Below are 25240 nucleotides of genomic sequence, written 5' to 3' on the forward strand. Positions count from 1 at the left end.
TGAATTTTATTCCTTTTCTGATATTCATCTTGGAAGGCTAAGATCTAAAATGATTTCAGAAAACATCAAATATTTCCTATGTGCTAGATAGAATACAGCCATTAATTGTGTCAGAACTCCTGGGGAGGTGGGGGTTGCTATTTGAGCCTGCTTATGAACACAGAAAAATATTCTTACAGTAGTCACTTTGGATGGGCAAAAGGACTTACCTAGTATTATTCCTTACATTTGAGAATGAATGTCTTTAGGCTCTTTCTGATAACTAGATTTACCTTTATAGGAGGAAGATTTGCAAATGTGGCAGCTATTCAGATGATTGTCAGATGGCTTCTGTGTGCAAGGCACCAGTCTAGGTATTCTGGGGATGTTAATTCACTGATGATCTCAGCCCTTAGAGAGGTCATAGTCTAAGAGTGAGAGTAAGATGTATTTACCTCCAAAAATTAGCACATAGATAGTGAAGGGAAGCACAAACAATGGCTGGGGGAGTTAAGAGACCTCCTGATTGTGCAAGTATGGTAGTTTTTTTCCCCCTTAAACAGTTAAATTTTGTAGGCATGCCTTCCTATGTTTAAATTTTTTATTTCATTGTTTTCAAGTGGGTACAATAATGAACTCTATATAATATAAAATAAGCATTGCCTAGGAGAAGCCCTAGAGGAATTTAATTATTAGATAATAAGGTTTAATAATATCTGAGTGCCTCCTGGAGAAATCAGAGATGATTACAGCAAAATTCTTGCCCTTAAGTAACTTAATCTAGTAGAGATTTGAATTATTTGCTTTTAGCATATCAAATGTTGATGCTTGAAAAGAATTTTCTTAAGCAGTTTAAACATACCCTGTGATTTTATTTATATTGTTCATTTGCCTGGTAAACCTTTCCTCCATGGATAATATAATGTAAATTTCAGCCAAACTCTAAATTAATAAATTTTGATTTTTGAAGTTTTAAAGCTACTTTAAAAGATGGTATTTCATGTAACCTTGCATCCTAAAAATAGCAAGAAATACAATTCTAGAATGAAAGTTAGTTCAAAGAGCTTTCGTAGGATTTTTTTTAACTTATTAGCAAGTTTTGTATTATGCTTCCTTGTAGTTATTGTTTTTTTCTGCTTTCTTAGTGTCTAATTCAATGCCCAGTGTCTAGTTAGATGCTCAATAAATATATTTTAAGATGAATGTAACTTCATCGTTTGATTCTTTTGATACTTGCTACCTCGAAGTGTTTGAAAACAAGCCTATACTAAGTATATATTTATTCATGCCTTCATTTCTTTCACTTGATTTTATCAATTGCTTTCTTTAGATCAGAATCAAGCTTTGCGACTCTGTCTGGGTAGCACTAGTGTTGGAGGTCAATATGGAGCCATCTCTGCCCTCAGTATCAACAATGACTGCTCACGACTTCTCTGTGGCTTTGCTAAAGGACAGGTAAATAGGAACTTTATTTTACCCATAAGACAATGTAAAATCAATTTAAAAAAAAGTATTATCTCTAGATCAGTATCTCGAAGACTAAGACGTGTTATAAAGTGACATGTCTGTAGAGCTAACCTGAGTTTGCTTAGTCTGACTTTTGTCCAAATTTTTAAATATTATTGACTGAGCCAGAGTCTGTGATTTTCAATATCTTAATTCATATGTCCATATAAGTAAATAGGTTTTATAAACCAACCAGGCTGTTATACAAAATTTACTTTCTTACTGTAGTGAGGATAATTGTTGTTGATTTTTAAGGACACTATATTCTGCTTTGTGTATTCTTATTACTGTGTTCCTAGATAACTATTTTGGTATTTCTTTTTCTTCTGAAACTGGCAGTAAGTTTTGTTTCTTCTCTTCTTCTGACATATTAATTGGTTTGGCAGTAAGCCTTTCTATAATTTTTACCAGTGCTAAAGAGATTGACTCATTAAAGAAATTTCTTTTACCTCTCAGTAAAAAAACAAGATTTAAAATCTGAAGGGTAAAGTAGGTTGGGCAGGATGAGGGGAGGATGAAGATGAAATAAAGGCCCCACGCTTTAGTGGATCTGCAACCTTTAGTTATGTTTTAACTTTATAGTTCTTTGTCTGCAATGTTTATAGACCAGGAATAGATTATTTCAGCCAAAAGCCAGGAAACTTAAGTCCAAAAAAGAGCAATAAATTTGTTTTTAAAGCATTTAGTTGTCTTATAGATCACTATGTGGGATTTGGCCAGTGGAAAACTTCTAAGATCAATAACAGATGCTCATCCTCCAGGAACAGCAATATTGCATATTAAGGTAAAGTCCTTATTTTCTTTTTCTAATCATCTTCATTATTATGCCTTTGTATCCATTTTTAAGTAGATTTCTTTATAAACAGAATCCTTGAAAGTGAACTGTCTTTTATTTGACTGGCCCAACAAGATGTTTTCCCAAGTTAAAACCAGAGATGGGCTGGCATGGTAACATTCAGCTGTAAGTTGTATTGAAATCTAGTAGATGTAGCAGGAAGGAGAGTAAATTGATGTGATCCTGGACGAAAGGCTGGCAGCAAAGACAGGCAGTACCCTACCGAAAACCCATGTGCAGATTTTAAAAGGTCTTTTTACTTTGTTTAGTCCGCCAGGATTTTGTTGCTGAGGCGGTGTGCTCTGTCACACTTTGTTGGGAATTACCTGAAGTTCAAGGCACCAATTGTGAAAGAACCAAGCTTTGCATTATGTTTAGAAACAAATCTGTTGGTTTATTTTCTTTCAGGCCTTCAAAGGAAAAGCATCAAGATTTGAATCTTGGCTTTCTCCTTACATGCCTGAAAATAATAAACCAACTTAGGTAACAGATTTCATTTATAAATGCAATGCGAACCTTGGTTTTTGTATGCTGTCAAGCCCATGTTCAGAAGTATAAAATGTACAGGACTATAACTAAGGAAGTCTAAAATCAGATCTTCTGGATTTTAACCATGTACACATTTGGTTACTTAGCTGTGCAGACCTCTCTTATCCATACACATTCTTTTTAAAGTCTGGTAGCATCTGGAGTTTATGTGTCTGCATCTCGGTTAGTTACATAAAAGTCTTTTGTGACAAAGCAGCATTGAAGCATTTAGTTACAATGAAAACAACCAAGACAAGTAAAAGTAGAGAGAATTTCTCCTCTTTCTGAATATCATGGCAGTTTATCTTGACCTCTTTTCATACGGCATGAGCCAACCTCTAATATGTTGTAGTTGTTTGTGTTATGTCTTATCTCCTTTAAAAGATTGAGATCTTTGAAACCAGGATCTGTTTCTCTTTAATTTTTGTGTGTTACATGTAGTAGCACATTACAATAAATAGTGCTCAATAAATGTTTGGTTGGTTGTTTATAAAAGTCCCGTCCATTTGCAGAAAAAAGCAAAATCTTTGGGAGAAGCAATAGGAAACAGAAGAGATAAAGGCAGAGAGAAAAAGGCAGAAGAGATAAAGGCAGAATAATGCAGCTGACGTTACAAGCAGACTAGTAGTGGACATTGTGTTGCTTGGGAATGGTGATAAGTGCAGACACTGACTTTACTTCTGAGGTCTTCCATTGACAACGGCTACTTGCGCTTCAAACCTCTTACTCATTGTTCTCCAGACTTAACCCTACACATCCCATCAATAACAGTTTGGGCTTTAATTCATTTATATATACATATGTATGTGTGTGTGTGTGTGTGTGTGTGTGTGTGTGTGTATATATATATATATATTTATTTATTTAAAAATTATTTAAATATGCTAGTGTACTATATTTAAGTACATTATAAAACACATACACAAGAAGTAGAAAATTAATAAATAAAATCATGAGTGCTGTTATTTTCCCTACACTCCACTTTGGCAACTACTCAGCTAGGCCTTGAGAACAAAGGTGTAGGACTTCTTTACCCGTGTGTGGGGTTGAGGAAGAATAATTTCATAGTAGCCTCCTGCACCTCAGCCATCCCTGAAGAGCACAAAGGCATGAGATTTAGGATGGTTTCACAAACCTCTGGGGTTAGGGAGATTAGTCACTGTAAGTGATACAAATTAAGTTATTCAATTTTGTATCCTACAACACTCATATCTACCATACTGCATAAGCCCTTAGGACCATCTGTCATTGTGAACATTATTTATTATTTGAGTTTTCCAGAGTAGATAATAATAACTGAAGTATACTCTGTCGAAGAAGATTGAGGGGGCAGCACGTTTTACTAAGAGTTAAATAAAAAGTTAAACTGCTTTACATGCAGTGGATTAACTCTTCAGTTATTGGAAAACATATTCCAATAAGTTTATTTCCCAAAGATACCAAATGTCTTTCACTGTGTCTTTATTCTTGAAAGCTAGGCAACTGCAAATGTATCCAAAGTGTCCTATTTAGCTTAATAGCAAGTTAGAAAAAATTAATGTAAGAACCTAAGTAGAGAACTTTAGGGCTGTTATGAGTCATAGTTTGTATTTTTCTTTTACCCTGATGAGAGGTGGTTTTTGCTTTTTTTAAAGCCTCATTTTCTTAAAGATATTGAGCCATTTTTATTCCAAATATGGGTAAGTTTGTATGTTTAGAGTACTGAGGTAGATCTGGTTTAGGTGATTTCAAATGCTATTAAATGTGTTTGTCTTAGATTTTTAAAATTTTATAATTTTTTCCCTTACCTTTTTAATACTTGATTGGTTGTCTGAAAATGTATAAGAAAATAAATTCCTTCTCTGTTTAGTTTACAGATGATCCAACTCTTGCAGTTTGCAACGACAGCGGAGGCTCTGTTTTTGAATTGACATTTAAGTAAGAGACTAATGGACATTTGTAGACAAATGAAAAGATTAGCTCCAGTTTAATGACTTGAAGTTGAATATGAAGAGGTCTGGAAAACCCATGTGATTGGAAATAGGTTGTGGCTGTGTATTACACTTAACCTGGGGGGGCTTATAGAACATACAGAGCACCAGGCCGGGCCTCCCCAAATTCTATCACAGTAGATCCGAGATGGGATTCTAGACTCCTACTCCCCAGAGTATTCATAAGCTCTGTCAATCTTGGGAACCATTATCCTGGAGTATCTCACTAATTTCCGTTTAGGCCCCAGGCCCAGTTGATTATAACCATAATGGCCAGGTGTAGAAAGGTTTTTATTGCCTTGGCATTGCCCTGTTTACTCTTTAAATAAGAGGAAAGACTACTTAGATACATGGAAGAACATTTATAAATCTGAGTTTAAAAAGTAGAACAAAAAATTCAATGTGTATTGTATTTCCATAAGTTCTTCAAAGTAAGGACTATGTTTCTTGTATTTCTCATACCTTCTAACAATGTCGAGCCCAAAGTAATTGCTTAAAAAATACTATTGATTTATTCAGCTAATGTTTATTGAGCATCTCCTATGTGTAGGCATTGTTCTAGACACCAGAGTTACAGCTATGAACCAGACAAGGTTGCTACTCCAATAGAACTTACATTCTAGTTGGGTCGGGGGTAGGGAGACACAATAAACCAATGCATAAATGAAATAACTATAGATAGTTATGAGTACTGTGAAAAAAATAAAACAGGTCAGTGTGCTGGAGTGCATTTGAGTATAATTTAGGAAGCCTTCTCTCCGAAGGTGACATTTGAGCAAAGATCTGAATGACAATCTGGTCAACAAGTGGAAAGATCTAGAAGAAGTGTTCCAGGCAGAGGGATGTTCAAGCACAAAGCCTTTGAGGTGGGCACAGCGTGGCATGCTGGAGCAGTGGAGAGAAAGACGGTGTGGCTGGAGCATGCATTTGTCAGGAGCAGCAGTAGTGGGAGAGGAGTGAAGGCAGGAGCCAGATCATATAGGACCTTTTAAACATGGCGAAGAGTGGATTTTATTTTATGTACAGTGGCAAGCCATTGGAGATTTTTTAGGAGAAGGGTGATAAATCTGACCCACACATTAAAAATGACATGCTGATGTCATGTGGAGTTTGGATTGTTGGGGGCAGGAGTAGGAGTTAGGAGGCTTTTTTAGTAGGCCACGCTAGGGCTATAGCGCCTTGGATCATTGCTAAGTTGATCTGGCATTTTTTGGTTATTTTCAGGAGAGTGATGGGAGTGAGAACATGTGAATCTAGATGCCTGTTCAGTGGTTCCAAGGGTGAAGTTTGCTGTATTGAGCCTCTCCATTCTAAGCCCGAGTTGAAAGATCATCCCATCACACAGTTTTCCTTATTGGCCATGGCATCCTTAACAAAGGTAGGTGTATTTAGAAGTTGAAGCTCATAACTTTAGAGGCTTTGAATACCAAAAATTTGAAAATTGCAGGGTAAATATTAAAATGTATTTTTTCCCCTAAAGATACTGGTCATTGGATTGAAGCCATCCTTGAAAGTGTGGATGACTTTTCCTTATGGACGGGTAAGTAAGGCTCTCCATCTTATTGGTAAAAAGACCATGTCAGGAGGTTGGGGAAAATGACTTGCAAGTGACACGTTCTGTGAGGTTGTCAGAAAACTAGGTAGAATGGAAATCAGTGCTGCAAAGGTCACTGTCTGATTACCTTGATGTGACCAAAGCAGCATAAGCTGGTGACTACAGCAGTAACCTGGGGATCACAAGATCTGTACTTTTCTACCTTTATTCTGTTAAGTTTTTTTCTCATGAACAGCTGCTGCTTTGATAATGAACTACTGATAGAGAACACTCCACCGTAATACCCAGCATGCATTGCTGCTGCATACTCTTTCCTTAGCTTCTTCTGCCTCTGATATTTTACTTTGGAGGATGATACTTCTCAATGTATTATGCACACCTCAATTTCCCTTTTCTTTTTCCTGATTGGTTGTTTTCAAAGAGTTGTTTTCTTCCAGTGTGTATATGAGGAGAGGCATTGATAGGATGGGATGGGATGGAGAATGATGGTGCAGAACGAAGACTAGTTCAGAAAGTAGCCGCTGTAATGAGGGAGCTCACTCTTCTGTTTTCTTGTTGGTACTCCGTGTACCTTTGGGCCGCAGGGGAAGCAGGTCTGCCCTTTCAGCTGGCAAAGCTGGCTTATATTGCCATTAACAGTTCTTAGGTGAGCTTCATTGGCTAATTGAGATTTATCATGGTAGTATGTGTTTACATCTCTTTGTATGTTTTTATTGGTGTTTTTTCCAACATTTTATTATGAACATTTTCAAACAGAGAAGTTGAAAGAATTTTACATTGAACATCTATATACTTACCATTGTAAAACTCTACCATTAGCATTTTATTGTATTTTATTATATACCTGTTCATCTCTATGCAGCCATCAAATTATGTTTTTTTAAATGTATTTCCAAGTAAATTACAGAAATTAGTACTCTTTTTTCCTAAATATTCAACATGCATATGATTAAGTACAGTTCAGTATTTGTTGAAGTTTTTCCTTTGGTGTAACAATTTACATACAACAAATGTACAGATCTTGAGTGTACATTTGCTGAACTTTGCCAAGATGTATGTACTTTTGTAATCCAAACCTCTGTCAAGATGTGGAACATTACCATCCACACAGAAAGTTCCCTCATGACACTTCCCAGTCAGTCCCTGCTCCTTTGGAATTGATTGATTGATTGATTGATTGATTGGCTGCATTGGGTCTTTGTTGCTGCGTGCCGGCTTTTCTCTAGTTGTGGTGAGCGGGGGCTACTCTTCATTGCAGTGCGCGTGCTTCTCATTGTGGTGGCTTCTCTTGTTGCGGAGCATGGGCTCTATAGACGCACGGGCTTCAGTAGTTGTGGTGCATGGGCTTCAGTAGTTGTGGCTCGCGGGCTCTAGAGCGCAGGCTCAGTAGTTGTGGCGCACGGGCTTAGTTGCTCCACGGCATGTAGGATTTTCCCGGACCAGGGCTCGAACCCGTGTCCCCTGCATTGGCAAGCGGATTCTTAACCACTGTGCCACCAGGGGAAGTCCCTCCTTTAGGAATTTTAATGAGAAATTATGAGAAGTTTTATCAAGGAACACCAGTCAGATGCTGTTGTAAACCAGAGTTTTCCCTTCGTTTTTCTGTCTGTTAACAGTGATGACTTTTTTTTTTTCCCTTCTCCTCACTTAGATGGATCCTTCCAGTGTTCCATTGCTGGCCTGGCACTTTGTGGCAGTGCATAATTATGTGAATCCCATGCTTGCCTTCTGCAGAGGAGATGTTGTTCATTTTCTCCTGGTAAGTCCTAATGTGATGCTAGATCTGTGGTAAAGTCCTTTATCATAAGATTATTTTTTTGATTCACCAGTAATTTAATATTGTGTCAAAGAAATATGCTATCATAATTCTTTGGAGAGAAAGTGACCTATTTAATGTTTATTCGAGGCTTTAGTGGTTAACGTGGAAAACAGATGATCACCCTCAGCTCCATGCCTCTTCATGGTATATTTCTCAGTTCCATCTCCTTTGACTAATAAATAATTGATGGTTTATGTGTATGTATAAATATATAAATGTACATAGGTCTGTATTAATGGCTTACCTATCTACATATAGTGTATTTATTAGACAGCAAGTTATCATTGAGCACATACTATGTTATCTACACTGTAATGGACACGAGGCAATTGAAAGAAGTATAAAACTTAACTCCTTCTTTCACATAGGTTAAAATATGTTTTGAAAGGCAAAACCAGTATGTTCATTACTGCTAGTGAGAACAGTTTAAGGATTCAAGTAGGTGATGAGAATTTAAAAATTGATATAAGTTCAGAGTATGAAGAGATTTGTACGGACTAAAGAGCCTGTGGAAGGCTTTATGAAGGATATAAGGCAGATACTAGGGACTTCCCTGGTGGCGCAGTGGTTAAGAATCCGCCAGCCAATGCAGGGGACACGGGTTCGAGCCCTGGTCCAGGAAGATCCCACATGCCGCAGAGCAACTAAGCCCGTGCACCACAACTGCTGAGTCTTTGCTCTAGAGCCCGCAAGCCACAACTACTGAGCCTGCGTGCTACAGCTACTGAAGCCCGTGCGCCTAGAGCCCGTGCTCCACAACAAAGACAAGCCACCACAATGAGAAGCCCGTGCACCGCAATGAAGAGTAGCCCCAGCTCGCCGCAACTAGAGAAAGCCTGTGCGCAGCAATGAAGACCCAACACAGCCAGAAATAAATAAATAAATGAATTTATAAAAAACCCAAAAAACAAAAAAAGGCAAATACTATAGGAGGGGTGAATATGCATATTGGGGAAAATAAGATGAACTGAAGTTATAGAGGTAAGAATGTGCCTGTGGAATCTCTTCTTGGGTTTCCTAGCTCAGTGAAGCAAGTACACCACTATCCACCTAGTTTCTCCAGCCAGAAATCTAGGAGTTGCCTTTCAGTTACACTTCTCCCTTTATTTCTACTCTATCACACATCTATTGACTCTGAGTATACTTCCTCTTTGTCTCCCCCATTGCTGCTTCCCACTGACATTTCTAGCCTAGGCTCTGGAGTAGCTTCCTGACTAGTCTTTGGCCTCAGTGTCTTTTTTTTTTTTAATTGAAGTATAGTTGATTGACAGCGTTGAGTTAGTTTTTGGTGTACAGCAAAGTGATTCGGTTTTTATATATATGTATACACACACACACACACACACACACACACATATATTCTTTTTCAGATTATTTTCCATTATAGATTACTATGAGATACTGAATATAATTCCCTGTGCTGTGCAGTAGGACCTTGTTGTTTATTTTACATACAGTAGTTTGTAGCTGCTAATCCCAAACTTCTAATTTATCCCTCCCCCTCCTTTCCCCTTTGGTAACCATAAGTTTGTTTTCTATGTCTGTGAGCCTGTTTCTGTTTTGCAAATAAGTTTATTTGTATCATTTTTTTAGATTCCACATATAAGCAATATCATATGGTATTTGTCTTTCTCTGACTTACTTCACTTAGTACGATAATCTCTAGGTCCATCCATGTTGCTGCAAATAGCATTATTTCATTCTTTTTTGTGGCTGAATAGTATTCTGGTGTGTGTGTGTGTGTGTGTGTGTGTGTGTGTGTGTGTGTGTGTGTGTGTGTACATATATATTTATACACCACATTTTCTTTATCCATTCCTCTGTCAACGGACATTTAGGTTGCTTCCATGTTTTTGGCCTCGGTGTCTTTACATATGCCAACACCTCTACCAGGAAAGCTGTGTGCTCTCTTCCACATTATACTGGCTCATGATTAGCATTGCCTTTCCTGACCTCGGTTAGCATTTCCCGCTTCATAGACACCGATAAGACCTTTTTTGACAACATTCAGCATTTTTAAAATTACTTATCTAATATTTTTTTTCCTCACTAGAGTGAAAGCTCTGTAAGTCTAAAACCAACTCTACTGCTCTATTCCAGCCACTAGGACAGTGCTTGTATGTAGAAAGTCCCTAATAAATATTTATAGAGTTAATGACAGGGAGAAACTTATTGTTGAGAATAAAGTTGAACATACGGCATGGATCTTGATTAGGGGTTGGCAGACTATGGCCTATGGGCCAGATCTGGCTGGCTGCTTGTTTTTGTAAAGTTTTATTGAACACAGTCATGCCCATTCGGTTAGGTGTTATTTATGGCTGCTTTTGCACTACTGTGGCAGAGTTGAGTAGTCATGACAGAGACTGTATGCTCTGCAGAACCTAAAATACTGTATGGCCTTTTACAGAAAAAGTTTGCCAACCTCTGATCTAGATTATATAATAATTGACCTAGATTGGTAATGGGGAGCCATCACAGGTTCTTAGGTAATTAAAGTGATGTGATTAAAGTGACGTTTTAGGAAGATCGCTGTAGAAATAGCAAAAAGAACAGATTATAGGAGGTTGGAGGGAAAGGAAAGGTTTTGCTCTTGTAATAAAGCAAGTGTGAGGTCTTTAGACAAGGATGGTTGGTTGCAGTGAGAGTTAGGGATGGCATTTTGAAGGAAAGACAAGGCTTCTTATCTTAGTGGATCTGGGGACCGAAGGGCATAAACAAAACATTGCATTTCTGGCTTTGCATTTTAGAAGCATGAAATATTCAATGAATTAGGGTTAGGGAAGAATTGAATGTGTTGGGTTGGAAGTGAAGGTGAGGCTCTCAAGTGTTGTATTGGGGAATGTCCTCTGGGAGGATAGGCAGTCCAGGTCTGGGGTGAAAATGAGAATTCCAAAATAGAGAAGGTAGTTGAAGCTGTGAAAATCAAAAGCGAAAGCATACATAACCTTGGTGGACACTCATGTAGGGGAAAGGAAAAAGAAAAGACAATAGGAAAGGAGGATCCTATAAAGGCATCTAGAGGTAGGAGGGGAAATAGACCAGTATGGCATCACAGAAGATGAAGAAGGAGAGACTTCAGGACATTATCAATTCCAGGGTAATACCAATGCCAAAGAGAGATCAAGGAAGAAGACTGAACATAAGGCCACCAGATATGCAAGAAGTAGTTCTTTAGAAACTTTTCAGAGGACTAATTATCAGTGGAATTGAGGTGGAAGCTAGATTATAGAGCCTCATTAAAGAAATGGGTATCTAGAAGAACAGACTCACACAATCATAGTACAGCATTTGGTTACAAGAGGAAAAAGAATGGTTAACTTTCTGGAAGAAGTAAATGAAGGGAAGGTGTTTTGCTTTTGTTTTTTGAAGATGGAGAAGTCAGAAACCTGTTTGATAGCAAGAGGAAAAAGGTCCTTTGAAAGGAGTGACTGAGTATGTTAGCAGGGGAGGGGTAATATTAAGCAGCAATGGAGGGAGTAGGATTTAGAGTATATACAGGTGAAGTGATTTTCTATAGCAAGGACTTTAGCCAATCTTAGAATAGTTAATGTTGGCATTGACCTTTTTGTTTACGAAACACTTTCAACATATGCAAGATATGGAACAATTTGGTGCTGTCTTATTTTCATTTTACAAGTGAGGAAACTGAAAGAATAAATGATTTACCCTTGGTGACTCAGCTGTAATAGTGGAACTTACTCTTAAACACATAGCTGTAGATCTTAGGCTCCTTTTTACCAGAGCATTCTTTCTTACAGGGGAGGTGACTTAGGAAGTGAAGATGGGAGTACACAAAGGGCTCACATTAAATGGTCTCAGTTGTTTGTTAAGATATCTGGTGAGGTCAACACTACAAGTGATGGGACTAGAAGGCAAAGAGGAATTGTGACTTAAAGGGAAAGGAAGGCATCTAGAAGACTACTATGGAGAGTGTGCAAGAAAACCCAGGTTGAATTAAACGTCATGAATTTCAGGCAGGTCATTGTGGTGTGTTGTTCTTCTTCAGTGCTCTGTCACCTTGGAGCATAAGTGGAGAGAGCAAATTATAAGGACGGTTGAAGATTATAGAGAGTATATATATGCATATATAAGTAAAATATTGACACTTGAGGTTCTTTTGGGAAATTTTGGGCTGTTTGAGCTATAATAGTATCATACTTCACCCAAAGAAGTCTAGTTTCGTCACTGCAGCAGTTTTTTTTCTTTTAATGAACTTTTGTTTTACTTTTTTACATTATGCCACCAATCCCATTTTATGCTTTAACTCTGGCTAAATAGTCATTGACGTGATGCAGTTAGGTTTTTCTGAATTATGACAGAGTGAATATTACATACAGCATTTGCCTGTACAGACATACCCCAGGGATATTGTGGGTTCAGTTTCAGACCACTGCAATAAAGCAAATATTGCAATAAAGTGAGTCACATAAGTTGTTTGGTTTCCAAGTGCATATAAAAGTTATGTTTACACTATACTGTAGTCTTTTAAGTGTGCAATAGCATTATCTCTAAAAAAAACAATGTACATACCTTAATTTAAAAATACTTTATTGCTAAAAAATGCCAAAACAATTACAATAGTAACATCAAAGATCACTGATCACAGATTACTATAACAATACAATAATAATGAAAAAGTTTGAAGTATTGCAAGAATTACCAAAATGTGACACAGAGACATGAAATGAGCAAATGTTTTTGGAAAAATGGCGCTGATAAATTGATTGACACAGGGTTGCCACAAACCTTCAGTTTGTAAAACACAATATCTGGAAGCACAATAAAGTGAAGTGCAATAAAACAAGGTATGCCTAAACTGACAATTAGACCACTGACCAGATGTACCATGGATTTTGGTACAAATCATGATGTGAATGATTTTTTTCATTTGTATAGTTTCTTTAATTATCAGTATTTTTGTTTTATCCATATTCTGAATGGAAATCATTTTCTAGGTGGATTGACTAGGTGAGACTTTAAAACGTCTCTCAAACAATAGCTGATATTTAGGTTGCTTTTATTTCACCATCAGGTTAAGAGAGACGAATCTGGAGCAATACATGTTACCAAGCAAAAGCATCTTCACCTATACTATGACCTCATCAACTTTACTGTGAGTATTATTGAAATGAAATATCCCCGTTCATTTTATGTAATTGTTTTGAGTGCATGTTGTATTAAAGCTACCAGGATTTCTGCCATAAATCATGACCTTTAGGATTATATAAAATGTGGACAGAAGTGAAGTCCTGGGCTTCCCTGTGGTGCAGTGGTTAAGAATCCACCTGCCAATGCAGGGTACATGGGTTTGAGCTCTGGTCCAGGAAGATCCCACATGCCGCGGAGTGACTAAGCCCCTGCGCCACAACTACTGAGCCTGTGCTCCGCAACAAGAGAAGCCACCTCAATGAGAAGCCCGCGCACCGCAATAACGAGTAGCCCCCGCTCGCTGCAACTAGAGAAAGCCCACGCGCAGCAACGAAGACCCAGTGCAGCCAAAAAGAAATAAATTTAAAAAAAAAGTTAAATCCTGCTTGTACTGAATAAAGTCTGAGGCTGGTGTGATGCCACATTATTTTTATTGCCTTTTAGCCTTATGTCCTGCTGAACACTGGCAGGATCAGCAAAAGTTTTCTTTAATATCCTGATTAGCTCAAAGGGGAGATCAGAATCATTTCTTCAGGATCATTGCCGGGCTTTCTTTGTTAACACATTTTTGTACTTCTGAGTATGTCCTAATTGGTTCAGGAGTTCAGGAGCTAGTCTTTATCTGTGGCTAAAAACTTTTCAGAGTTCTCTCTCTACTGTGCATCTCAGTCCTGAGCAACTTTTGGTTTAAAAAAAAGAGATTATTTCTTTTTGCATCAATTTTTATAATAGATCATTTATTAATTTATTTGCACATTGCCTTTCAATCTCATATACAGACTTGATTTAGAAATAATACTTTTTTTCATACACATTTCATGAAATAATATTGTTCAACCTCTTCTCATGTGTATAAGACATCAGTGTTTTTGTCATCACCAGAACCCCTTGTTGAAAATCATCTAACACAGTTTTCTAGAATTCATCATCATTGCTTCCATTTAAGATGTTTGAGATACAGCACTTTAAAAATCTGCATATGATTCTGTCCCTGGAAGAAATTTTCCCAACCACACGTAGCCATTCTCCTAATAGTAGGACTCCTAATAGTAGGACAGTTGGTGTTTTTCATTTGTCCTGTGGCTTATTCATGATGTGACCCCTAACTGCGTTGCTTTGTAAATTACCTTTAAAAGGCTTGTTTACAATGTTTCAACACTTAAAATTGTGAGGATCTAATGGGAAGAATAATTGCTAATCCTGCTAACATTTTTTGTCATTCTTTCTCTTTTAACCAGGTGACCTTTGAAAGCATCTAAAAACTAGCACTAAGTTTATACAGGGCTGAATAATGTGTCTTTCCTAAATGATACTTTGTTTCTCAAAGTAAAGTAATCAAGAGAGCACCTTACAGAAGCTCTTTGTAAATGATTTGAGTGTCAAACTCTGTTCCCTGAGGGACAGTTTTTTTTGGAAAACCAAACCAAACCCTTCCCTGTTAACACAGTGTTAAAGTATATATTCAATATAGTTAAAAGAAAATTGATCCATTTTCAACTTGATTGTCTTTGATATGATATTATGCAAATAATTTCTGATAACATGGGAAGAGTTCATATAAGTAAACCAAAATGAATACCAGAGAGAGAAAGTACAGGGGAAGTACTTTGTTCTGGCTAATTTAGAATTCTAATTAAGCAGATTTTAAGACTTCATTTATTTCTTGGGAAGGGATTGAGATTTTTCAAAAAAAATTTTGAAAATAAGAAATCTTATATATAACCCAAGAAATTTATCAAAATGGTATCCTTCAGAAGATTTTAACATTATTATTGTTATTACTTTTAAGATTATAATAGTACTAATTAAAGAATATTCAGAATATATAGAGAAATAGAAAGAGCAAAGAACTCTGCCATAATTTGTAGGTATGTTTTGAAGGAAATATATATTTTATACAATTTTTTTTTAAACTTTGGATTTATTTATTTATTTATTTATTTATGGCTGTGTTGGGTCTTCGTTTCTGTGCGAGGGCTTTCTCTAGTTGTGGCAAGTGGGGGCCACTCTTCATCGCGGTGTGCGGGCCTCTCATTATCGCGGCCTCTCTTGTTGCGGAGCACAGGCTCCAGATGCGCAGGCTCAGTAATTGTGGCTCACGGGCCTAGTTGCTCCGCGGCATGTGGGATCTTCCCAGACCAGGGCTCGAACCCGTGTCCCCTGCATTGGCAGGCAGATTCTCAACCACTGCGCCACCAGGGAAGCCCCAAGGAAATATATATTTTAAATAGCTTGTATTTTTAAATATGAATTACTTAAATGGTAACAATCATTCTTTGACCATATAGGTTTATGAGGTTTCATTTGCCCTTTTATTTGATTAATGCCAAAAACACTAGAAATGCAAAGTTGGTCACTTTGCTTAAGTCATTGTGCCGATGTACCTTTCAAAAACATTGATAAAAAACAGTATATCCTATAATATCTATTAGAACTCTTAGTTAGCCTTCTTTTACACTATGAGTCATTTTAACACCATCAAAACTCAATACTATGCTGTGCACCTGTTGTTCTCTGGGTTGTCACCGAGTAGTTCTTGCTGTGATTGTGGTGTCATCAAGTTATTAATTAAATGGATAAGATCGTCAGTGTCATTTAAGCGAGTTGCCAAGCTTTTTTGCCCTGGATGACGGTGTGGGATGGGCCTCACTTTTGTGTTGTTGTGTGCTTGAATTACAGTGGATAAACTCACGCACGATTGTGCTCTTGGACAGTGTAGAGAAGTTGCATGTGATTGATCGGCAAACTCAAGAGGAATTGGAAACGGTGGAGATCTCAGAAGTTCAGTTGGTCTATAATAGCAGCCATTTCAAATCTCTAGCCACTGGAGGAAACGTGAGCCAGGCACTGGTAAGGGTAATCCATTATCTTAGTATTGCTTTGATAAACTTGGTATTTTGTTGTTGTTTTGTTTTAGAAATAGGAATTCTGACGAGTTATCTTTATGTCTTGAGATTTTTTTTTTAAAAGCCACTAACTAGGTTGAAGTCGATGTGAGTGTGTTTGTAAGTATTCAGGAATGTGAACTAGAACCATAATTCCTGTTGTCTTCTACTTGGAAATGTGACTAATTTAATACCAAAGAATTTTAACTTTTCATACTGAAATAATGAAATGAAATTGAAAGTTCATGAGAAAGAAATTGTAAAAGCAAGGTATTTTAGAAAGTTTATTATGTTGGCAACAAGCCTGATAGATTTAAGGAATAAATGACTAGAGAGACAGGTAGCCTATAAGGCTTTGGAAATATTTGGGTGATTAGTAAAGGCTGGAACAGGTATGGAGGCTGTAGCCATTAAAAGGCAAAGATAGCTTTGAGAGAAAGAAAGATGATTCTGGAGGAATAGGAAGTAGATGAAATGTAGGAGCCTGCAGAGAAGGAAGACACAAAAGTTATGATCTTAGTATTAATTTTACTATATTTTAAGCAATGACAATAATGGCCTTTAGCAGTTTACACAGGTAGTTTACAGTTAAATTACTTTGAATTGTGATCTCATGTTTCCTAAGCCAATAATCTTTAAGCAGGAAATTTAGACTTTTTGAGTCTTCTCTGGATAATTTCTTGAAAAAAGTAGTAATGAAGGTCATATATAATGAGTGTCTGCAGTATAATATCTAGCCATTGCTCAAATCTCCCTGAGATATTAGAACATAAATATATGTGAAAGGGTCTTCCATATATTTTTTCAGAATTTAGAAACCAGGAAAATCCAGGAGAAGAAATGGTAATTCAGTAGAATTCACTAAAGTAAGAATAATTATTGTCCCACACTTAGATATTTTCTTTTGTCTGAGTGGTTATTAAAAACACTGACAGACTTTGAACTTGCACTTTCAGCCAAGATGGAATAATGGGGACTGGATTTACTCTCCTGTCTGGAAAAAAAATCAGGAAAAAAACCCAAAAAACAATAGTTTTCAAGATATTAGTGAACTTGAAGATAGAGCAATAGAATCTATCCAAAATGAAACAGAGAGAAAAAATTTAAAAAAACACTAGTGTTAGTGACTGCAGTGAGAGAGCAGCACTTAGCCTAATAAATGTGTAGTTGAAATCTCTGAAGGAGAGGAGGGAAAAAAATTTAAAGAAATAATGGTCAAAAACTTTCCTAAACTATAAACACAGAATTGCAAGAAGCTCAGTGAACCCAAGCACAAGTAAAATAAACATAGATTGATCCAAATGAATTGGAAAGAGGAAAATATTAAAGCAGGCAGAGTAAAAAGACACATTAAATGCAGAGGAGCAACAATAAGTGTGAGAGCAGATTTCTCATCAGAAACAAACTGCAGCAATCTCCAAAGAAGATACACAAATGGCCAATAAGCAGATGACAGGATGCTCAACATCATTAATCATTAGGGAAATGCAAATCAAAATCACAGTGAGATATCATTTCATGCCCGCTAGGATGGCTATAATCAAAAAGACAGACAATAACAAGTGTTGATTAGGATGCAGAAATATTGGAACTCTCGTACTTTGCTTGTGGGTTATGGTGCAGCCACTGTGGAAAACATTTTGGCAGTTCCTCAAAATATTAAACATAAAGATTCCATATGACTGAGCGATTCTACTCCTAGGTAGCTACTCAAGTGGAACAAAAACATATCTCTACATAAACACTTGTACGCAAATGTTCATAGCAGCATTATTCTTAATAGCTAAAAAGTCAAAACAGTGAAAATGGGCTTCCCTGGTGGCGCAGTGGTTGGGAGTCCGCCTGCCAATGCGGGGGACGCGGGTTCGGGCCCTGGTCCGGGAGGATCCCGCATGCCGCGGAGCGGCTGGGCCCGTGCGCCACAGCTGCTGGGCCTGCGCTCTGGAGCCCGCGGGCCGCAGCCGCTGGGCCCGCGTGCCGCAGCTGCTGGGGCCCATGCGCCTGGAGCCCGTGCTCCGCGGCGGGAGGGGCCGCCGCGGTGAGAGGCCCGCGCACGGCAATGGGGGGTAGCCCCGGCTCGCCGCAACTGGAGAGGGCCCGCGCGCGGCAACGGGGACCCAACGCAGCCAAAAATAAATAAATTAAATAAATAAATTTATAAAAAAAAAAAAAAAAACAGTGAAAATGTCCACTAGCTGATAAATGGATAAACAAAATGTGGCATATCTGTGTGATAGAAAGCTATTCCTCAATAAAAAAGGTGAACTGTTGACACATGCTACAACGTGGATGAACCTCAAAAATACTGTGTTAAGTGAAAGAAGCCATATGGAAAGACCATATACTCTTTGATTATATTTATATGAAATGTCCAGAAAAGGCAGGTTTATAGAGCCAGATGTAGATTAGTGGGACTGGGACCAGGAGTAGGAATGAGGGTTGACTGGAAATAGGTAAAAGGTATCTCTGTGGAGTGATGGAAATGTTCTAAAACTGGATTTTGGTGATAGTCAAACAACTGTAAATTTACTGAAAATTATTGTATACTTAATGAGTGAATTTTATGGTATGTAAATTATACCTTAATATTGTCATTTAACAAAAGCAGTAGACTGTTTAAAACAGAAGTAATGTTTATGATATGTAGAAGTAACAGTGTGATGAAAATAGTACATAACAGCAGGGAGTGGGGGAAGGAAGTATATTATTGTAAGATTCTTAACATTATACATCAAATAGTATAATATTATGTAAATGTAGACTAACATTAGTTAAACCTGCATATTGTAAACACTAGAGCAGTCACTGAAAAAGAAGTATACCTTTATAAGTCATTGGTAGCAACAAAATGGAATGTTAAAAAATATTAAATTCAACAAAGCATAAAAAAAGAACAGGTAGTACAAGTAGAAAACAATAAGATAATCTAAACCCAACTATATCAATAATTATAGGAAATGGAAATAGTCTAAACATTTCAGTTAAAAGGCAAGGATTGTCAGACTGGATAAAAAAAGCAAGAACCAACTATATGCTGTCTACAAAAAGTTCACGTTAAATACAAAGACACAGACAAGTTAAAAGTAAGGGGAAGGAAAAAGACATATCATGCAAACACTAATCATTAGAATGGCTATTTTAATATCAGATTAAGTAGATTTCAGAGTAGAGAATATTGTCAGAGATAAAGAGAAATTTCAAATTGATAAAAAAGGGTTAATTTGTCAAGAAGGCATAACAATCTTAAAGGTTTAAGCACCCAATAACAGACCTTCAAAATATATGAAACTAAAACTAACAGATCTAAAAGGAGAAACAGACAAGTCCACAATTAGAGTTTGGAAATTTCAAAACTCCTTTATCAGTAATGAATAGAATTAGTAGACAAAATCATCAAGGGTATAGAAGACAAAAAAATTATTGACCAACTTGACTTAACTGACATTTATAGAATATTCCACCCAACAAAAGCAAATTACAAACTTTTTCAAGTGCAGGTGGAGCATCCAATAGATTATATGCTAGGCCATAAAACAAACTACAGCAAATTGTTGAAGGAATCATCTGGGTGAATCTGGAGAAAACCCAAATATTTGGAAATTAAGTAACACTTTTATAAATAACCCATGAGTCAAGAAGAAATCTCAAAGGAAATTAGAATATATTTTGAACTAAACGAAAGTGAAAATACAGCATATCAAACAGCTGTGGTCTGAAATGGCTCATACCGCTCAATATCAAAAAAACGAACAACCCAATCAAAAAATTGGCAGAAGATCTAAAAAGGCATTTCTCCAAAGAAGACATATAGAAGGCCAATAGGCACATGAAAAGATGCTCAACATTGCTAATTATTAGAGAAATGCAAATCAAAACTACCATGAGGTATCACCTCACACCAGTCAGAATGGCCATCATCAAAACCTCTACAAATAATAAATGCTGGAGAGCGTGTGAAGAAAAAGGAACCTTCCTGCCCTGTTTGTGGGAATGTAAATTGGCACAGCTACTGTGGAGAACAGGATGGAGGTTCCTTAAAAAACTAAAAATAGAATTACCATATGATCCAGCAATCCCACTCCTGGGCATATATCTGGACAAAACTATAATTCAAAAAGATACATGCACCTTAATGTTCATAGAAGCACTACTTATAATATCCAAGACATGGAAGCAACCTAAATGTCCATCGACAGATGAATGGATAAGGAAGATGTGGTATATACATGGAATATTACCCAGCCATAAAAAAAGAATGAAATAATGAAATAATGCAGCAACATGGATGGACCTAGAGATTATCATACTGACTGAAGTAAACCAGAGAAAGGCAAATATCATGATATCACTTGTATGTGGAATCTAAAAAAATGATACAAATGAACTTATTTATAAAACAGACTCATAGACATACAAAACAAACTTATGGTTACCAAAGGGGAAAGAGGGGGAGGGATAATTAGGAGTTTGGGATTAACATATAAACACTACCATATGTAAAATAGATAACCAACGAGGACCTACTGTATAGCACAGGGAACTATACTCAATATCTTGTAATAATCTATAAGGGAAAGGAATCTGAAAAAGAATATATATATGTATAACTGAATCACTTTGCTGTATACTTGAAACTAACACAACATTGTAAATCAGCTATATTTCAGAAAAAAATTCTGGTCTATAATTAATTTTGAGAGTGTGGGACTTCCTGGTGGCGCAGCGGTTAAGAATCCTCCTGCCAATGCAGGGGACACAGGTTCGACCCCCGGTCAGGGAAAATCCCACATGCCGTGGAGCAACTAAGCCTGTGCACCCTAGAGCCCGCATGCTGCAACCAGTGAAGCCCGTGCACCTAGAGCCTGTGCTCCACAACAAGAGAAGCCACTGCAGTGAGAAGCCTGTGCACTGCAACGAAGAATAGCCCCTGTTCGCCGCAACTAGAGAAAGCCCGTGCGCAGCAACGAAGACCCAACGCAGCCAAAAATAAAATAAATAAATTTAAAAAAAAGAAAAAAATATGAGGGTAATTTATAACGTTAAATACATTAGAAAAAAAAGATCTCAAATCAATTATCTAGGGTTCTATCTAAGGAAATAGAGAAGAGCAAATAAACTTGAAGTAGATTAAAGGAAGAAATAATAAAGATGAACATATATCAGTTAAGTAGGAAATGGACAAACAATAGAGAAAATCAAAGAAAATAAAGCTTGTTCTTTAAAAGATAAATAAAATTGATAAACCTCCAGTCAGACTAATCCAGAAAAAGAGAAGACACAATTACTGATAGCAGGAATGAGAGAGGTGCGGTTGCTATGGAGTCTAAAGATATTAAAAAGATAATATGAATAACTTTATGCCAATAAATTAAACAATTTTGGATGAAATGGAAAAATTCTTTGGAAGGCACAAATTACCAGAGCTGACTCAAGAAGAAGTGAAAATCTAAGTGGTTGTACTTCTATGTGGCTGTACATTAACTTGATTTCCTAAAAAAAAGTCCAGGCTCAGATAGCTTCGCTAGTGAAGTCTATTATATTCAAGGAAAAAAATATCAATTTTACACAAAAATCTTTTTAAAAATAGAGAAAAAGAGAGCACGTAATTCTTTTTATGACACCAGCTTACCTCTGATAGTAAAACTGAAGACATTACAATAAAGAATGCTATAGACCAATGACCTCATGAGCAGAGAAGCAAAAATCCTTAAAATAGTAGCAAATAGAAACCAGCAATGTATAAAAAGAGTAATCGTGGTCAACACGGTTTAACATTTAAGAGTCAATGTAGGGACTTCCCTGGTGGCGCAGTGGTTAAGAATCTGCCTGCCAATGCAGGGGACACGGGTTTGAGCCCTGGTCCGGGAAGATCCCACGTGCCACGGAGCAGCTAAGCCCATGTGCCGCAACTACTGAGCATTGCTCTAGAGCTTGCAAGCCACAACTATTGAGCCCACGTGCCACAACTACTGAAGCCCGTGCGCCTAGAGCCAGTGCTCCAGAATGAGAGAAGCCACCGCAATGAGAAGCCCGCGCACTGCAATGAAGAGTAGCCCCCGATCGCCACAACTAGAGAAAGCCCACGCACAGCAACGGAGACCCAATGCAGCCAAAAATAAATAAATAAATAAATAATTTATTTAAAAAAAAAAAGTCAATGTAATTCACTGTATTAGTTTATTGCAAAAGAAAGGTCATAATACCATCTCAAAAGATGTAGAAAAGCATTTCACAAAATTCCGTATCCCTGATAAAATTCTTAGCAAACTAGGAATAGAAGGGAACTTCTTCAGCCTGATAATAAAGAGCATCTACAAAAATCCTACCGCTAACGTCATACTTAAAGTGGTACTACCAGAAAACCAAACCAAACAAACAAAAAAACCCTGATTCTGATCTTCTAGAGGAAATACAGAAGCAGAGGAACATGTTCAAAGATTCCATGGGGATGCCATTAGCAAAATCCAGATAGTAGGAAACTCTATGGAATAAGTGTTCCAGCGTCTTCAACAAATAGACTTCAAGGAAAATAAAGGACTGTGAGAGATAGAGGCAAACCCTGTAGATTAAAAGAGACTTAAGAGATGCATCAGCCAGCTTCAGTGTGTGGCCTTTATTTGGGTCTTGATTTAAACAAATGAAATGTAGAAACAAAACTAAACAAAGAACAGAAACCTCAATAACATTTGACATTTATGAGACAATTTGAAATCCAAACACTGATCAGATATTTGACATGGAGGAATGATTGTTAATTTTTGAAAGCCTGTCAATGAAATTGTGTGGTTACGCTAGAAGGATTTATTTATTATGCATATACTGAATTTTTGTAAATGAGATGTTCAAGATCTGAGATTTACTTCAGAATTTTTACTGTGTTATAGGGGAGTCAGTGGGAATATAGATGAAACAAGATTGGTGATGAAGTGATAATTAATGAAGCTGGTTACTGGATACATTGGGTTCATTATTTTATTCTCTCTACCTTTGTATATATTTTTAAATTTTCATGATAAAAAGTTAAGAAAAATTACTAGTTATCAGTATTGACCACTTACATATTTTAGGAGATTTATAAATATTAATGTATTTAAGCCTCCCAGAAACTGCATGGTTTTCAAAGATGGAAAAATGTAATTGTCGGAAGTTTGAAACTTGTTTAAACTCTGGCACCTACTGGGTGACAGAGCCAAAATTTGCAACCAGATTTATCAGACAGTAGGTTTCGTTTCTATTTTGCTGGGCTGTGCTGACTTTCATATACTATGCTGCTTTATCTTCCTGTTTCCTCTTGTGTTTTTTGTTGATATTTATTTCAAAGAACTTGGAGGTACCATTTCAATTAGCCCTATTCTTTGCCAGAAGCAGTGACTACCTGTCATCCAGTAGTGGGCAGGTTGCAACAGTTTTGCTTCAAATTTAGAAGTTGGCATGCTCTTCCCTTTACGCATTACTCTGAAAAATAAAGAGACCGTATATAAGCAGAGAACTACTTTTTGCACTTTGTCCTTTATGCCACTTCCACTGACAGACTGGCACTTGACTGACATTTTTTCCCCCACTCAATTATGGGATGAAACCATGTTGTCCCTGTAATCCACATTCTTTAAAACTTGAGACTCCTAATGCATGTAATTTTTACCTTTAAATTTTTTTTTTTAGGCTTTGGTTGGAGAGAAGGCTTGTTATCAATCCATCAGTAGCTATGGTGGTCAGATCTTTTATTTGGGGACAAAAGTAAGTTCTTCCACTCTGTGACTTGGTGTGCATTTGTGTCAGGATAGTAGGGGCTGAAGGAGGTTGTTGGTAAAGAGGGCAGTGCATTACGAAATGAATACTGATTAGCAGTAATCGAAAACTTTTACGAGTTAGATGATTTTTAACTAATTAATTTTTTTTAAGATTGCCCCTTTATTTTATTATAGGTTATTATAAGATGTTGAATATAGTTCTCTGTGCTTTACAACGAATTAATTTATTTCCTCTACTTTTAGAAATACTGTATTTTTACTTTTGTTTAGGTTCTGGTTTTCTTTGTTCAGAGGTATACTTTCATAATGTTCCTTCACATTTATGTTGTCATGACCAGGAAGATACCTTATCATTAATATTTGACATGTAATTAAGATGTCCTTTAGCTTAGATCATCTTAGGGTATATTAAAACGCATTGAGACATTTGACTTAGAATAGGAACTTTTTGTATATCAATTTGTTCCTGTGGGTTTTTTTTTAAAACTTAACATGGAGGGCTTCCCTGGTGGCACAGTGGTTAAGAATCCGCCTGCCAATGCAGGGGACACGGGTTTGAGCCCTGGTGCAGGAAGATCCCACATGCCGCAGAGCAACTAAGCCTGTGCGCCACAACTTCTGAGCCTGCGCTCTAGAGCCCGTGAGCCACAACTACTGAGCCTGTGTGCCACAACTACTGAGCCTGCGCTCTAGAGCCTGTGCTCCGCAACAAGAGAAGCCAACACAATGAGAAACCCACGCACCGCAATGAAGAGTATCCCTCACTCTCCACAACTAGAGAAAGCCCGTGCACAGCAACGAAGACCCAATGCAGCCAAAAATAAATAAATTAAATAAATTAATTAAAAAAAAAAAAACAGCATGGAGAAACATGTTGGGAGATTGGACTTTCCTTCTTCCTTGTCCGTGGAATTAACTCCTTCTTGGACTGTAGACTTATTGACCTTTAAATGTTTGATTTACTCTTTAACGTGGGCCCTTGAAGACCCTTTAGTAAATACTTTTAACTGTAGTATGAAATGTTTTTACTTAAAGAGATGTAAAATGAGATGTAGGACTGAGACAAATGTGTCTCTCAAACAAGTCTGTTAAAGATGATAATTTTAATTTCCATCTCTTTGTTTTCCAGTCTGTTTATGTGATGATGCTGAGGAGCTGGAGAGAGGTGAGTTCAAAGTAATTTTATATGTTAGTGCCATTGAATTGAGAGCATCTTCACGTCTTTTGTCCTGACTTTGCAGAAAAAGAGTACTTGGATTTGTGC

At 37.1% G+C, this 25240-nt stretch overlaps 1 protein-coding gene across 4 annotated transcripts in view; it reads left to right on the forward strand.

Annotated features, from left to right (window-relative positions):
• The window catches only part of VPS8 (VPS8 subunit of CORVET complex), a 286912-nt gene that overhangs the window by 37668 nt on the left and 224004 nt on the right, over positions 1 to 25240 (forward strand). For all 4 annotated transcript variants that reach the window (XM_068546385.1, XM_068546384.1, XM_068546387.1 and 1 more), the window contains exons 8-17: positions 1310 to 1434; positions 2183 to 2269; positions 4698 to 4765; positions 6043 to 6196; positions 6299 to 6358; positions 8025 to 8132; positions 13225 to 13305; positions 16020 to 16190; positions 23888 to 23962; positions 25106 to 25141. In XM_068546385.1, coding sequence (XP_068402486.1) covers positions 1310 to 1434; positions 2183 to 2269; positions 4698 to 4765; positions 6043 to 6196; positions 6299 to 6358; positions 8025 to 8132; positions 13225 to 13305; positions 16020 to 16190; positions 23888 to 23962; positions 25106 to 25141 — 965 coding nt within the window. The remainder of the gene's footprint in view (positions 1 to 1309; positions 1435 to 2182; positions 2270 to 4697; positions 4766 to 6042; positions 6197 to 6298; positions 6359 to 8024; positions 8133 to 13224; positions 13306 to 16019; positions 16191 to 23887; positions 23963 to 25105; positions 25142 to 25240) is intronic.

The sequence above is a fragment of the Eschrichtius robustus genome, chromosome 6 (genome assembly GCF_028021215.1).
Source record: "Eschrichtius robustus isolate mEscRob2 chromosome 6, mEscRob2.pri, whole genome shotgun sequence".
NCBI lineage: Eukaryota > Metazoa > Chordata > Mammalia > Artiodactyla > Eschrichtiidae > Eschrichtius > Eschrichtius robustus.